The sequence below is a fragment of the Equus przewalskii genome, chromosome 17 (assembly GCF_037783145.1).
Source record: "Equus przewalskii isolate Varuska chromosome 17, EquPr2, whole genome shotgun sequence".
In the NCBI taxonomy this organism is placed as follows: Eukaryota; Metazoa; Chordata; class Mammalia; order Perissodactyla; family Equidae; genus Equus; species Equus przewalskii.
This window is the reverse complement of record NC_091847.1, coordinates 33,239,212-33,254,474: the sequence shown is the minus strand read 5'-3', so window position 1 is coordinate 33,254,474 and position 15,263 is coordinate 33,239,212. Positions and strand designations below refer to the sequence as shown.

General features: G+C 38.0%; 1 protein-coding gene across 50 annotated transcripts in view; it reads left to right on the top strand.

The window, feature by feature from the left end:
• NEB (nebulin) overlaps nt 1-15,263 on the top strand; it is a 213,719-nt gene that overhangs the window by 98,676 nt on the left and 99,780 nt on the right. For all 50 annotated transcript variants that reach the window (XR_011528351.1, XR_011528350.1, XR_011528349.1 and 47 more), the window contains exons 73-86: nt 381-692; nt 2,221-2,424; nt 2,890-2,994; nt 3,923-4,030; nt 5,347-5,658; nt 7,156-7,359; nt 8,220-8,324; nt 8,468-8,575; nt 8,976-9,287; nt 9,991-10,194; nt 11,067-11,171; nt 12,277-12,384; nt 13,760-14,071; nt 14,854-15,057. Coding sequence is in view for 43 of the 50 variants with exons in the window: in XM_070579747.1 (XP_070435848.1) it covers nt 381-692; nt 2,221-2,424; nt 2,890-2,994; nt 3,923-4,030; nt 5,347-5,658; nt 7,156-7,359; nt 8,220-8,324; nt 8,468-8,575; nt 8,976-9,287; nt 9,991-10,194; nt 11,067-11,171; nt 12,277-12,384; nt 13,760-14,071; nt 14,854-15,057 (2,703 nt within the window). In the remaining 7 variants the exon portion in view is untranslated. The remainder of the gene's footprint in view (nt 1-380; nt 693-2,220; nt 2,425-2,889; nt 2,995-3,922; nt 4,031-5,346; nt 5,659-7,155; nt 7,360-8,219; nt 8,325-8,467; nt 8,576-8,975; nt 9,288-9,990; nt 10,195-11,066; nt 11,172-12,276; nt 12,385-13,759; nt 14,072-14,853; nt 15,058-15,263) is intronic.

Here is a 15,263-nt window from a genome sequence, read left to right as displayed (position 1 = left end):
ATTTCTCAAAATACCCTAGAGAAAAATTAATGAACCACGTAAATATCTCAGATGGCTCCACCCACATGACCAACTTCTGAGACACTGTTAATCACTGTAATTGAGCTCACCCTTTCAATGTTCACTTTGTAATCACTTAATGTCAACATATAATTTTCCAGCATAATATAAGGGAATCGTTGTGGAGTTATTGGAGTGTACAAATGAGCACAACATCCTCTTCTTTGGGAGGAAGCATGCCCCAATGTGTAGCATCACAACAGCATGTGACGAGACTCCCCTGGTGGCTTAAAGATTTCCTAGAAAAGCATCACCACAGAAAAACTAACAGGGCATAGCCCTTGGTCCTTCCTTCTTATTTACTGGTTTCTCTCTTTCAGTACAAATACAAAGAAGCTTATCGCAAGCAGTTGGGTCACCACATTGGCGCCCGGGCAGTACATGACGACCCCAAGATGATGTGGTCCCTCCACATTGCCAAAGTGCAGAGTGACCGTGAGTACAAGAAAGACTTTGAGAAATACAAGACCAGGTTCAGCAGCCCAGTGGACATGCTTGGCATCGTTTTGGCCAAGAAATGTCAGACCTTGGTTAGTGATGTGGACTATAAACATCCTCTGCATGAGTGGACCTGCCTGCCAGACCAGAATGATGTCATCCAGGCTCGGAAAGCTTATGACCTCCAGAGCGACGTGAGTATCATTGATGCTGGTTCTGCATGTTAAAAGCAGATCTGAAAAGTGTCCGTAGGTTCTGACTGGTGCCAAAGGGTGGGAATTTGTTTGTATATTTTAAACAATGTACACTTAAATGTTTGAAAAAAGTTTTCCATTGGAAGCGCCACAATTCATTTCCAAATTTTTTTCCCCAAAAGTATGTAAAAGAAGAAATAAAGTATATATCATCAATTATATCCAGGTATATTTTTTCCTGGTGATTCGGACTTCCCTTGTCTGAGTTAGATGAAACTTGGTCCTCAAAAATATAGAGCAACAAACTTTTGGCCAAAAATGTGGAAATTTGTGTGTGTATTGGTGGAGGATAGTATGGACAGGGTAGGAACAGAAGTATATTAAGCTAAATTATTTGAATAAACATTTGTATTTTATACCTACTTACAGGAAAATACTAAGACATCCTCGTCTTTTTCAAAACCAATCATCTAATTCTCATTAACAGTTAGTGTGTCCTATTGAGAGTAAAATAAAATTAATAATTAGGTAAAATATCTAATATATTATCTTTATAAAAACACATTACACATTTGATATTTTGTGATTTTGGAGATGGAAATAAAGGCAGGAGTTATTTTAAAAGTTCTCATCACAAGCAGAAAAAAAAGTGTAACTATGTGTGGTGATGGATGTTAACCAGACTTATTGTGGTGATCATTTTGCAATATATATGTATATTGAATCATTATTTTGTACACCTGAAACTAGCGTGTTATATGTCAATTATATCTCAATTAAAAATGCAGATAAAGAGTGTGATTTGCAAAACTTAACATTACTATAAGTTAAACTCACCACTATAGTTGAATTTCACTTCTTCTCCCTAAAAAAAAAAAAATTAAAAAGGCAAGAGTTTTTCTGACTGTGACACTCACACAGCGTTGGTCTTAGTGTGTGGTCTAATTGGGCACTATTAGAGCACATTTTCCAAGGTGAAAGAAGCTCTGCGCTTGTGTGAAAATCTTGTAATACCTTTAAGGGCAGGACTGTGTCTTTTACGTTAAAAAATATCAGGGACTGTAGTGGCGCAGTGGTTGGGTTCACACGCTCCGCTTCAGCGGTGGCCGGGGGTTCATGGGTTTGGATCCCAGTCATGGATCTGCACACTGCTTGTCAAGCCATGCTGCAGCGGTGTCCCATATACAAAATGGAGGAAGACCGGCACATATGTTAGCTCAGGGACAATCTTCCTCAAGCAACAACAACAAAAAAACCAAGAAAAATTGGCAACAGATGTTAGCTCAGGATGAAATTTCCTCACAAACACATATACATGATCTCTCATTAGTCTCAGTACAAGCCTCTGTGCCAAGAAATGCTCAGGAAAAGAACATGCTCAGTACTCAGTAATGCTCGTGAATGAATAATCAACTATGTGGGGACCTTTGTTTATTCATCCATACTTTTGTATTTCTCTAGCATGAGCCACTTTGTAACTATGGCTCTGAAACACTAATAAATATATTTCTTATCTGTTGATTTGCAGAATTTGTATAAGTCAGACCTTGAATGGTTGAAAGGCATTGGCTGGGTTCCTATTGGCTCCGTGGAAGTTGTTAAAGCCAAGAGGGCCACAGAGATACTGAGTGACAACATCTACCGTCAGCGTCCAGACACACTGAAATTTACCAGCGTAACTGACTCTCCAGAGCAGGTGCTGGCAAAGAACAATGCTATCAACATGAATAAGGTGAGTCTTCACTCCTCACCATCAGATAGCAGATTTCACCATAGAGTAAGGTAAAAATTCTGACACATTAGTGCATTTTAATGATTCTAATAGGAATTAGGATACCTTTTAAAATGATTTTTCCATTATAATACCATAGTTACTTAGTAACGCTTCAAAATATTAAACTGACATTAAAAATACTATGTACTGTAATTATCTCATAATTACAGATTTACATATTGCAGCCCAATTATACTTTTCAGAACTGTTAAAGAATTTTAATAAGAAAGAGTAAAAACTCTGAGTCTATAAATTGGGTGAGCTAAACACCCTTGGAAATGTATCTACGTGAAAAGTAGGAATTTATGCAACTTTAAATAATTTTACTTCTACGCTGGATAAAAAGAGAGGTGACTGGCACATAGTCAAAAGAAAAATGTCCGTGAACTCCAAAATAATTTTTCTCATCTTTTTTTTCCATAGCGCTTGTATACTGAAGCCTGGGACAAGGATAAGAAAACAATCCATGTCATGCCTGACACACCGGAAATCATGCTAGCTAAACTCAACCAAATAAACTACAGTGACGTGAGTAAACTATTGATTTTGTAATGAACAGAAAGACAAAAATGAACTATTATAACTGTTTCCTTATTGGAATGTTTTGACTAATTTATTATATGTACTCCAAACTGATATTGTCAGTAAGAGAGAGTTCTCCCTTGATTCAATTTTGGGATATGTGGTAGGTCCACAAAGTAGGCCAGCATATTAGCCAGAGGGTATTAGGGAATGGCATGCTTATGGAGAAATATCCCAAAAGCAATTATAGTCCTAAACCCTTCCCCTGTAGATCAGTAAGGATATCAAGTCGTTATTTTATTTAACAACTATTTAGCAGGCAGGCACTGGGCTGGAACCCGGTGAGTTATCAGTCCTGTGTTATTTTACTGCTTCATTAATGTTCTGGTTACCATTTAATGTTATTTGTAAGCACTTTTCTAGGCATCTCTTTCAGAACCAACATTTTCATTAGGACAGTGATTCTGAAACCCTACTGTACAGATTGATCATGGTCTGTGATGATAGCCCACAGCAAAATGAGAAAAAATAAGGACAATGAATTGAGTTTTTCATAAATTCAAATATATCCCATTTTAAAATACTGTCCTTATTCTTTCTCTTTCTCTACTATTAAGATGGCCTTTCTTTTATATTATGGTGGTGATAATAGTTGTTTTTTTACATGTGCTTTTTGGGCAAAACAAAATCTTGGCAGGCACATGCTCATATCTCAAAAATTTTTTGAAATTTACCAATCAACAAAATCCCAAAGTTTAGACCATGTACCTTAAAATCCTTGAGCACCTATAAACCAAAGTTTTGTATAAACTCATCCTAATACTTGACTTTGTGGATTTGTTTCTGTAGTTTAAATGAGGACAGAGAAAATTTAATAATAAACAACTTTGTTTTTTATGAAGGGAGTAATGATTACTCACTCTCTTTTCTACAGAAACTCTATAAACTTGCTTTGGAAGAGTCCAAGAAGGAAGGCTATGACTTGCGTTTGGATGCCATTCCAATCCAGGCAGCCAAGGCTTCAAGAGATATTGCTAGCGATGTAAGTTGATGTTTTTGGAAGAGACATTTCTTACTCAAAGATGTTCACAATGGCAGGTTTTATAGTTTTTCTTGCCAGAATTTTGGTTGTCTTTAGAAGCCTTAATTTTGTTATTGATTTCCCCCATGTACCAAGCTGCAAATGAAAACAAAGAAAAGGACAAGATACTGTGTCCATTACACCTGTTCTTCAGTCAAAGACAGAGGCATAGCCTTAAAAAATAAGTGTTTTAGGGACATAAAAATGCATTCATATTTTTGAGCCTCAGAAATTGAGCAGCAGTGGACCTAGTTGTTTATTAAAAAACATTGATAGCACATGTAAAACAGCCAGTGCAAATGCAAACTCTTTCCTACTACTTCTATCCATTTATTCTGGCATAAAGGAAGACTAGGTGATCCATGCCTTTTAGAGTCTTGTTTCGTTCTTTGTACCTTTTAGTGAGATTCGACTTCCAAGATGCCCCTAACTGGCTACCAGAACAAATTGAGAAGCAAGAGAAGCCTTTTCTCAGCACCCATTTGTCTCTTCTCTCTAGTCCTTCCCTTCTCATGAGAAACATCCCCTGACGTTGCCCAGTGCCCCCATTCTGTACCAGGGCTCCTTAGGACCCAAATCCGGACTTTCCTTCCTCTGGAATGGTCCTATGCCTTAGACTTCGTTCCTTCTATTATCAAAACTTTTTTCTGGCTATTAAGCTGGAGAAGCCCACAGTATGATCATCTCATGGTAAAATGGACCATAAAGTGTTATTCTTGAAATTTTAAAAGTAGATTGAGTGTTACCGAGGCATGACTCTCTCGTGGTGGAAGTTCAATGACATGGACAGGCTAATAAGGGAAATATTTCCTGGTGAAACTATCTAAATGTAGCCCTTATCCTGGACCAGGAAATAAATTCTAATCACAAGGGATATGTTCTAAAATATTCCTAATATCAACACATTTTTACAAAAAAAAGCCACATCTTTAAGTAGATGCTCTTTTAGTTTGTGCAAGATGTTTTATCTTTATTGTTAAGCAGTTGAATATAAACCAGGTAGCATAGTTTAGCAGAAGGAGAGAAATATTAGCAACCAGAAGCTCTCCATTCTAGTCTCAGCTCTGCCATCTACTTCTGACGTGACCTTGAACAAATCACTTAACCCCTCTAGGTTTCAGGTTTCTGTTTTATAAAGTGGGGTTGATAATGTTAACCTTTCTCCCTCACACTGGTGGTGGGGAAAATCAAAAGAAATAACGTGTGTATGAAACTATGAAATGTGATATAAATGAGATATTCTTATCATTAGACTCATATCCCTTTTCTTTTTTCAGTACAAGTACAAGGAAGGCTACCGCAAACAGATTGGCCACCACATTGGGGCCCGAAACATTAAGGATGACCCCAAGATGATGTGGTCCATGCATGTGGCCAAGATCCAGAGTGACAGGGAGTACAAGAAGGACTTTGAGAAGTGGAAGACCAAGTTCAGCAGCCCCGTGGACATGCTGGGGGTGGTGCTGGCCAAGAAGTGTCAGATCCTTGTAAGCGACATAGACTACAAGCATCCTCTACATGAATGGACCTGTCTGCCTGATCAGAACGACGTTATTCATGCTCGGAAGGCCTATGACCTGCAGAGTGATGTAAGTGGGGCTAATATTCTTTAGCATATGATTAAAAGGTTTTAAAAGGGGGTTCTAACTTTGTTTATGCCATAGAATCTTTTGGCAGTCTGTTGAAACCTATGGACAACTTCTCAGGACAATGTCACGAAATACATTTATAAAATAAAGTACATGTATATATTGCTTTCAAAAGAAATTGATCACATCGAAATATGCTTTTCAAAATATTAAACTAAATCTGTGATGTAGTAACATATGTGCTTTTTAATTAGCACATTAAATAAAAATATCTAGCAATGGGTGTAGTAACTAGTTTAATTTCAAAGAAGTGATGAGCATAAATGTTTCAAGATGTCTGCAACAACTCTAACAGGATATGAAATATTTGTGATTTCTTTGCTAACAGAGTCCCACATAGTGTTAATACTACTTTGATCTATTGCCTATACTTATAATTGAAAGAAATGCTATACTTCAGTTAGAGGTTAATGAAAATAAAGATATTATGTTTTTTCCTTTCAAGTTCATTGATGCCAGGTTAAGAATTTCTGGTTTAATACGATCTAATTTTCCAAATGCATTGATTGCATTATAATTTTTCTGAGAACTTATAGGAAATATCTATTGTAACTTGTGAAAGGAAGTTTAAGAATGAATTGTACATATTGGGACAATTTTTCTAAGAGGCTGGAAACAATAGCTTTCTAGGAATATGTTTTGTCCTTTTGTTGTCAACCAGTAGATTGTTCTTGGGATTCACATTCTATCTCATTGGTATAGAACCTCCTTGTTTTTCTTGGTCAGTCTCTGACAAGTAGTTACTGTTGAAAGAATGATAAAAGTAGTGGCATTATCAAAAAGAGTCTCCAAAAAAGCCGTAAAAATAAAAAAGAATTGTTACTCTTGCTTATAAGAAAAATTATCCTTCAGCCAGTTATTTAAATTCAAAGAAGGATGAAATATCTAAAATAACACAAGACAGGGGACTGAGGATAAGATAAATAAGAGTAAAAATATATGTACTCTTTGGCTTAGAAGCATGTATGCAGAATCCTGTGAAAAAAGACACACTTTTTGTTGTCCCTAGAAAACACATTAATTCAACATGTGGTCAGCCAGCAGTGTTTATCCTTTCTTTATGTTACACGACTGGCTGTGAAGGCCACTGACCAATGACATAGGAACAAACTGTATTCTAACAGAGTATTATTCCCACACAAGGAGGTATAGGCTTCAGAGAATAAACATTTTGTATCAGCAGGCAGGGAGCAATTTCTTTAAAATGGTTTTGTATCAGTGAAATCACATATTCTTAGAGAGGTTTCATGAGTCATTAAAACAGCAAACATTGGCTATCTTTAGGGACCAAGCATTTGACTAGGGACTCTGTACCCAAGTAAGGTAGTCCTGTGGGTTTTCTCAGAAATTATACATCATCTGTATATGCTCCATCAGGATCAGACACCAGACTGTCTATGTAATTTCTACAAATATTTGACATTATTTCATTTTCAGGCTATTTACAAGGCTGATCTTGAATGGCTGAGAGGCATTGGATGGGTGCCGATTGGCTCTGTAGAGGTGGAGAAGGTGAAGAGAGCTGGAGAAATCCTGAGTGAGAGGAAGTACCGCCAGCCTGCAGACCAGCTCAAATTCACATCCATTACAGACACGCCAGAGATTGTCCTGGCAAAGAACAATTCCCTGACAATGAGCAAGGTGAGTCTCCAGCTGTTTCCACTTGCCTGAGTCATACTTTCCACAGTCTGGGCTCATGAAGCGAGAAATGCCGCTCTAAAGGGTTTCCAGGGAAAGGAGATGTAATGGTCTTGATTCTCATGTAGGTCTTCAATAGAACATCTGCTTGAATTCTAGTTGGACCTCCACGCTCTTTTCAACGTGGTATCCCCTAATTTTCTGTGTGCACGAGGAAGCATAGACTGGGATAATTTCTCTGGAAATTCTGCTCAGCGCAGAATATGAAATTGCCTCTCAGATAACAAACTCCAGAGCTTGGCTATTAAAACCCCAGAAATTCTTTTTTATGCCACACCCATCAACAGCAACCATAGTGATCATAACAATAGGAAACACCATAAAATTTGTTGAGTCCCTACTCTGACTCATGCATTTTGCATATGTTTTAGTTAATCTTTGGAAAACATTCAATGAAAAAAATGTGATTATTCTCCTCTTGGAAATGAGGAATATGAGGCCTTCTGTGCCTTTCTCAGGATCACACAGCATGGACCTAATAGAGATGAGTAGAACTTGGGATCTCTACTATATCGCAGTTCCGTAGACAAACTCCATCCTTGCAGGTCCTATGAGTAACCGTGAGATTCCCTGGATGAAAAGAATTAATCATTGAGACCGTTATATTGCCTCCTATTAGCTGTGAAACTATCATACAGCTGTTTAAATACTGCTATGTTTTACACTTCCCACTACCCTTTTGCTTGCCTCACCTCCAAATAGCCTTATAAAGGCTATTTTTGAAACAGTTACATGTGTTAAATTTGATAATAATTATAATGCATTGGCTTTAACAAAGGGTGTTGCCTCACCTCCCCCCACAGCATTTATATACGGAAGCTTGGGATGCTGACAAAACCTCCATCCATGTGATGCCGGACACCCCAGAAATCCTACTGGCCAAGAGTAATTCTGCCAATGTCAGCCAAGTAAGAGATTTCCTGATTGTTGTTTAAGCCTTTCTGGGACTAATTAAAATACTGTTTCAACCTTACCACTTTCCTGTCTGGAATTGGCCTATTAACTTTCTAAAACACTTTCATTTTTCTGTTGTGTCTTATCCTCCACCTAGAAACTTTACACCAAGGGATGGGATGAATCAAAGATGAAGGACTATGACCTGAGAGCTGATGCTATTCCCATCAAAAGTGCCAAGGCCTCGAGGGACATCGCCAGTGACGTAAGTGCCTTCCATCTCACCTGCTTTGGTCTCACATTGCTGAACAACTGTAGTGCTGCTGGTGGGCCACACCCTGTCATTGCTTCCACACGTATTCCCCCAGTCTTGCTTCCTGCCCTCTAAGACCTTTCCCTTTGTTGTCACAGAGAAGAAAAACACATTTTGGAATTGTAGTTAAGAGTTGCTGCAGGAAAGGCTTCCACCAATGAAGATATATGATTACACTACAGTTATGTTTATGATAGTAGACGATGTTAGTTAAAAATTGCACAGAGACGGCAAAATGTTTATAATATAAAATTCTTGTCCATTTTCTTGTGGGTTTTCATGTTGTCTGTAATTGTTAGCATATATATAATCTTAAAACTGTGTTGCTAAACCTGTATTTCTGGCATTTTAGTACAAATACAAAGAAGCATATGAGAAACAGAAAGGCCACCACATTGGAGCCCGGAGTGTTGAAGATGACCCCAAGATTATGTGTGCCATACATGCAGGGAAGATTCAAAGTGACAGGGAGTACAAGAAGGATTTCCAGAAGTGGAAGACCAAGTTCAGTAGCCCAGTGGACATGTTAGACATCGTGCAGGCCAAGAAATGTCAGACTCTGGTCAGCGACGTTGATTATCGAAATTACCTCCATCACTGGATATGCTTACCTGATCAAAACGACGTTATCCAAGCAAGGAAGGCCTATGAACTGCAGAGTGATGTATGTAACACGAATTTTGGGAAAGGTGGAATGGGAAGACATAGATTTGTTAATTGTACAGTCAGTACCTCTGTGGTCAGACCCACCGGTTGTGCACTGCACGACTCCGGGGTGGGGACCATTCACATTGTTTGATACAAAACTCATATGTAGAATTTGTGTCATGGGAATCAAAGAATATAGATGAAGAATCCCACTTGGGCTGTGTACTTTATTCCATGGCCTAGGTTCCAGACTATTTTCTTCATGTCTTTTGTACTTTCCGTCAATGAAAATATATTTCACACAAACATAAATTATTTGAATGTTTTTAAAATAACTACCACTATTGTACTATATCCAAAACACTAAATGGAGTTTCCTTGGGTCAGTTATTACAAGAGGAAAATGAATGAGATTCAACAAAATTCCCTTTAAAAAATTTTCTCAGTTACATAATTTTTTGAAATGTCAAATAGTCATCATGAAATTCAGCGGTATTACTATTTTATCCCTATTCATGGCTAGTATAAATAATTATGCTTTTACAAATTACTCTATCATCAATATTAAAACCCCCAAGTCATGTAAAATCTCAGATCTTACCTTTTTGGAATCATCATCTCCTATGCTGATCAAGCCCTCGAGCCCACGTACTTTATTTTTCAATTAGGGGATGGTATGCCTAACCTTGGAACTAAATTTCTGTCTAATATCTTTGTAGAATGTGTATAAAGCAGACCTGGAGTGGCTGCGTGGCATTGGCTGGATGCCAGAAGGCTCAGTAGAAATGACCAGGGTGAAGGGTGCCCAAGACCTGTTGAATGAAAGACTCTACAGAACGCGACCAGAAGCCTTGAAGTTCACTTCCATTGTTGACACTCCAGAAGTGGTCCTGGCAAAAGCCAATTCTCTGCAAATGAGTGAGGTAGGAACAATCCTCAAACCAAGCTTTCCTTTTGTGGGACTCTGTTTTCAGATGATGCCACCCAAACCGAGCAAGTAGACTGTTGCTCTTCAAAGACTTATAGTAACGGGAGCAACTCTAAGAATCTCTTGACTAGTTTGGCAAAGGCTTGTGCAAAGCAGAACTCTGGTAAATGTCAATGTGTCTTTCCCCTGCCATACACACACACTTTGAAGCTCTAAAATAAAAAACGTCACTCCAGTGCAGTTCATGGAAACAAGTATTTATTTAACTCCTATTACATAGTAAAACCTGCATATTAATGCTGCATATTAAATGGTATAACATTGTATTAATCAGGGTTCTCCAGATAAACAGAACTAATAGGATAGAAGAGAGAGAGAGACAGAGAGAAAGAAAGAGAGAGAGGAGAGAGAGATTCATTTTAGGGAATTGACTTGCACAACTGTGGAGGCTGGCAAGTCTAAAATCTGCGGGACAGGGGTAAGCTGGAGATCCAGCAACGAGTTGCAGTTCAAGCCCAAAGGCAGTCTGCTGGCAGATTTCTTATTGCTCTCCGGAGGTCATTCTTTTTTCTATTGAGGCCTTCAACTGATTGGACAAGGCCCACCCACATTACAGAGGCTAGTCTGTTTTACGCAAAGTCTACTGATATAAAGTTAATCTCATCAAAAAATACCTTCACAGAAAGATCTAGAATAATGTCTGATCAAATATCTTGGTACTGTGGCCTAGCCAAGTTAACACATAAAATTAACCATCACAAACATGGATAAAAACATTTTTCCAGGTTAAACAGTTGCCAAGTCTTAATGTTTCAGATAGCCATTGTCTATCACTGTATTAAAGTAATACTTCTCTTCTCTCCACAGAGGCTCTATCAAGAAGCGTGGAATAAAGATAAAACCAACGTCAGCATTCCTTCTGACACGCCAATCATGCTGCAGGCCCAAATCAATGCCTTGCAGATCAGCAATGTAAGAGGCATAAGTATGAAGTGTAAATGCCCTTATGGGACAAGATCTGTCAGCATGTGGAGTGTGTTATCGTGGACTAATTACCTGTCTTAGGGATGTGTACGACTTTTGGTGCTAGAGATTTTCTCTTTAGCTACCATTCCCAATGCAATATGAATGGAAATTCTGTCTTTAAATGTTAGTTTAGATACATGGCTGGGTCCTTGGACTGCAAGAGTTGGGACACCTGAATTCACTTGTTGTCCTCCTTTCAACCTTGAAATCATTGTCCGATACCCATTGTCCATAGCAGTTTCTTTGTATGTTAATTGAGAATAATGAAATTCTTAGTTAAGTGCCTCTTACACAAAGAAGAATAAGAGGGAACAGTCTCTATTATCTTTACAGGTTTTTGATTGATCCATAGCTTTCTTGTTTGACATTTCAAGGCCATAAGAAAAGCCAATAGACAATTTTTAGATACAGTCATGAGAAAGATGACGACGTTTCAGTCAACGATGGACCACATTAGGACAGTGGTCCCGAAAGATTAGTAACATGTGGCCTAGGTGTGTAGTAGGCCAAGCCATCTAGGTTTGTGTGAGTACACACTGTGATGTTCGCACGATGATATAGCCACGTAATGATGCATTTCTCAGAACGTGTCCCCGTTGTTAAGTGACACATGACTGTATGCCCAAAGAGCAGGATACGTATGAATATCTAGGTCACATCCCGTTAGCAGAGACCTCTGAAAAGTCAAAGGGCAACATTAGGAAAAAGCTTATCAGGTCTTATATGGTACCTTGATGAAGATTCTCTAGCTTCACGGTTGAGTCTTAGTTTCCGATACACTGTGTGGTGAGATATTTTCAGATGTGTATCATATTGTGATGAATGCAAATATTCAAACATTAGTAGATTTAGATGTCTAGCTTTGAAATTTTAATCAGAAGTATCCTGCTTTCCACAAAATAAATAGCCAACAACCAAAAGAAGAACTCAGAAGTGACATTTTTTCTTATGCTGCCTTCATTTACATTACACCTTAGGATTCATATTATGTCCACTTTGAATATATTCAATATTTTCAATTCTTGTAAACAAAGCCGTTTTCCCTCAATAGAAACTCTACCAGAAAGACTGGGATGAGGCCAAGCAGAAAGGCTATGACTTAAGAGCAGACGCCATTGAAATCAAACATGCCAAAGCATCCAGAGAAATTGCCAGTGAGGTAAGGTCCTTCTATTTCCTTCTATACAACAAATACAATATTTTTCAAGAATTTGGGGGTTTTTAGAAATCTATGCAAACAATTGCATTTTGTCTTGCACTAAAGACTTTCCCTAGTTAAAAACATTAAAATGGGATGAAAAACATTAAAGTTAGCATCGATGAGGTATGTGTGTAAATAACTTGTAAGTGTTTCCAAGTAGAAGTAAAATATCGTGAAGTGTCTGTACCAAATTCTTGGGAAAATTTCGGGAACCAATTCAATGTGTTGTATCCCCCAAATATTTATGACATTCTCCATAAATATAAATCACAGATCAAAGTTTGATATAGGACTTAAGATTGAAATCACATTTTGTATACAAGATTTTATACTGGAAACTTATATATAATGCCTTGAAGTTTATTTAATAATAATTTTAAAGCTTACTAACGGTCAAAATAATTATCCTACCAAGCCTTTCCAGATCCAAATCTTTAAGCCAGCTTTGTTCCTTTTGTCTAGCTTCTTCTCCAGTCTTTATCTTATGTATCCAGCTGTTTCTTCCTTCTTATTCCTCATTTTTATCTCTAAAAACCATAGCCAATCCACAGTATCTGCCTTATTCTCAGTTTTCTTTCCCTCCCTCTTGTCCAAACTTTCCTATGTTACCCAAACATAGGAAAGAAACAGAAACTATCTTCCTCTAGTCCTAAGACACTTAGGACATTGTAGACAAGGTGGAAACTCTGGTCCACAGACCTTTTGTCGTCATCTTCTGATTCAAACCAGCAGCCTTACTTTCCATTCCTGAAACAGGCACCTTTCTAGGCTGTCTCCAAAACCACACGTATGACTTTTTTCTACCTGAGGTACCTTCCGTACTCTTGGGGGACCATCTCAACTAATGTTCCACTTGACAATCAACCTTGGGGGACAATGGTTACCCTCATTGTGCCTTATTTTCACCATCTGAAACATGTGATAATAATAGCATCTACCTCATAGAGATGTTATGAGGATTAAACGAGATTATAAGTGGCACTATTCACTATTTTTAACTAAAAAATTCAGCATCTTATGGATCAAACTAATACATTTGAGGTGCTCATAATAGTGTCTGGCATATACTGACTGCTCAGTACATGTTAGCTATTATTTTTCTTTATCTCTCTTGTTTACCATTTTATGTCCCTCTTGATTTACTCGTGTCTTCTATGAAACTACCTGAAATAACCCCTATCTAATTTCCTTAAATTGAACTGAAATATATAATGATGGCCATTGTTGGGTCCATTTATGTTAAGACTAAGAAAATATTCTGAAAACATTAAATGAAAACTCCTTTTAAGACATTATTTTCATATGACTTTTATCTGATTTTTCACAACTTTAGTACAAATACAAAGAAGGTTACCGTAAGCAACTGGGCCACCACGTGGGTTTCCGCAGCCTACAAGATGACCCCAAACTGGTGTGGTCCATACATGCTGCCAAGATCCAGAGTGAAAGAGAATACAAGAAAGCTTATGAGAAGTCTAAAGGAATTCACAATACACCGCTGGACATGATGTCGATTGTTCAGGCCAAGAAATGCCAGACTCTGGTCAGCGACCTTGATTATCGCAATTACCTGCACCAATGGACATGCTTGCCTGACCAGAACGACGTGATTCAGGCCAAGAAAGCCTACGATCTGCAGAGCGACGTGAGTATATTATCACCAGATTCTTGGGGAGATGTGTGTCTGTGTTTAATCACAGGGTATTCCCTAGAGGCATAAATTAAAAAGCAAACTTGACAGAACCTAACATATTCTGTATATTTCATCAAAGGAGAGTTTTTCTGAACATTTTCTATCTTATAGAGGATTTCTTCTTATCTGTCAAGGCCTTACTCATCAAGATGAAAATCTTCTCTTATTCTATGTAATTAGGTAGAAAATTTCAGTCCCAGTTGCTCTGATCCATTATATTTACATGATGAGATATCTAAATTTCACAAGCAGATGTTAAGTGTAAGGAAATATTGGATTTCAAGTTTATCTGACACAATTAGGAAAATGTGTACATATATATATATATATTATATTGAGAGAGAGAGAGAGAGATGCATCTTTTTTCTCATTGTATGTGCATCTAAGGATCCTTTTCTCCCAAATTCCTATAGATATTATTACCAGTGGTACATAAAAGGCAGATTTCAAATGGTGAGCCCAGAAGCTCAACCTTGTTTAAAAATAAAATTGTGTCCCATTGCTGTCTGTCATTTCACAAGTACCACTTTCAGCCCTGCTCCAATTCCTGTAGGATACTGTGAACTTCTCCCAGAGATGTCACATCCAAATATTAACATTTACTGTTGATCCTTGAGTTTCATGCAATTGCCCACCCAACTGATTTAAATAGAGGTAGTGTGTGGTTTGCTAGCATCTTGCCCAAGGGGGCAGATTTGACCTTTCCACACTCTGTGGTCCTCTTCTTCATGTAGAACGTGTACAAAGCAGACCTGGAATGGTTGAAGGGTATTGGATGGTTGCCAGAGGGTTCGGTGGAAGTGATGAGAGTGAAGAATGCCCAGAATCTCCTGAATGAAAGGTTGTATCGTATAAGGCCTGAGGCCCTCAAATTCACCAGCATTGTTGACACCCCTGAAGTCATCCTGGCAAAGACCAATGCTCTACAGATCAGTGAGGTAAGCCGAGTTGATGTTATATTCGGACAAATGGAAGAAGCCTCCACAAAAATTCTAATTGTGAGCTTTAAACTGCTAATACCAGCGGTAGAATCTTGAACATACACATGTCCAGATGGAGTTTCATATAGTCAGTCAGTTAACAGGACCCACATTTCATTGCTTAGATAACTCTTTGGTCACTATAATTGTGGTAGCATCTTCAT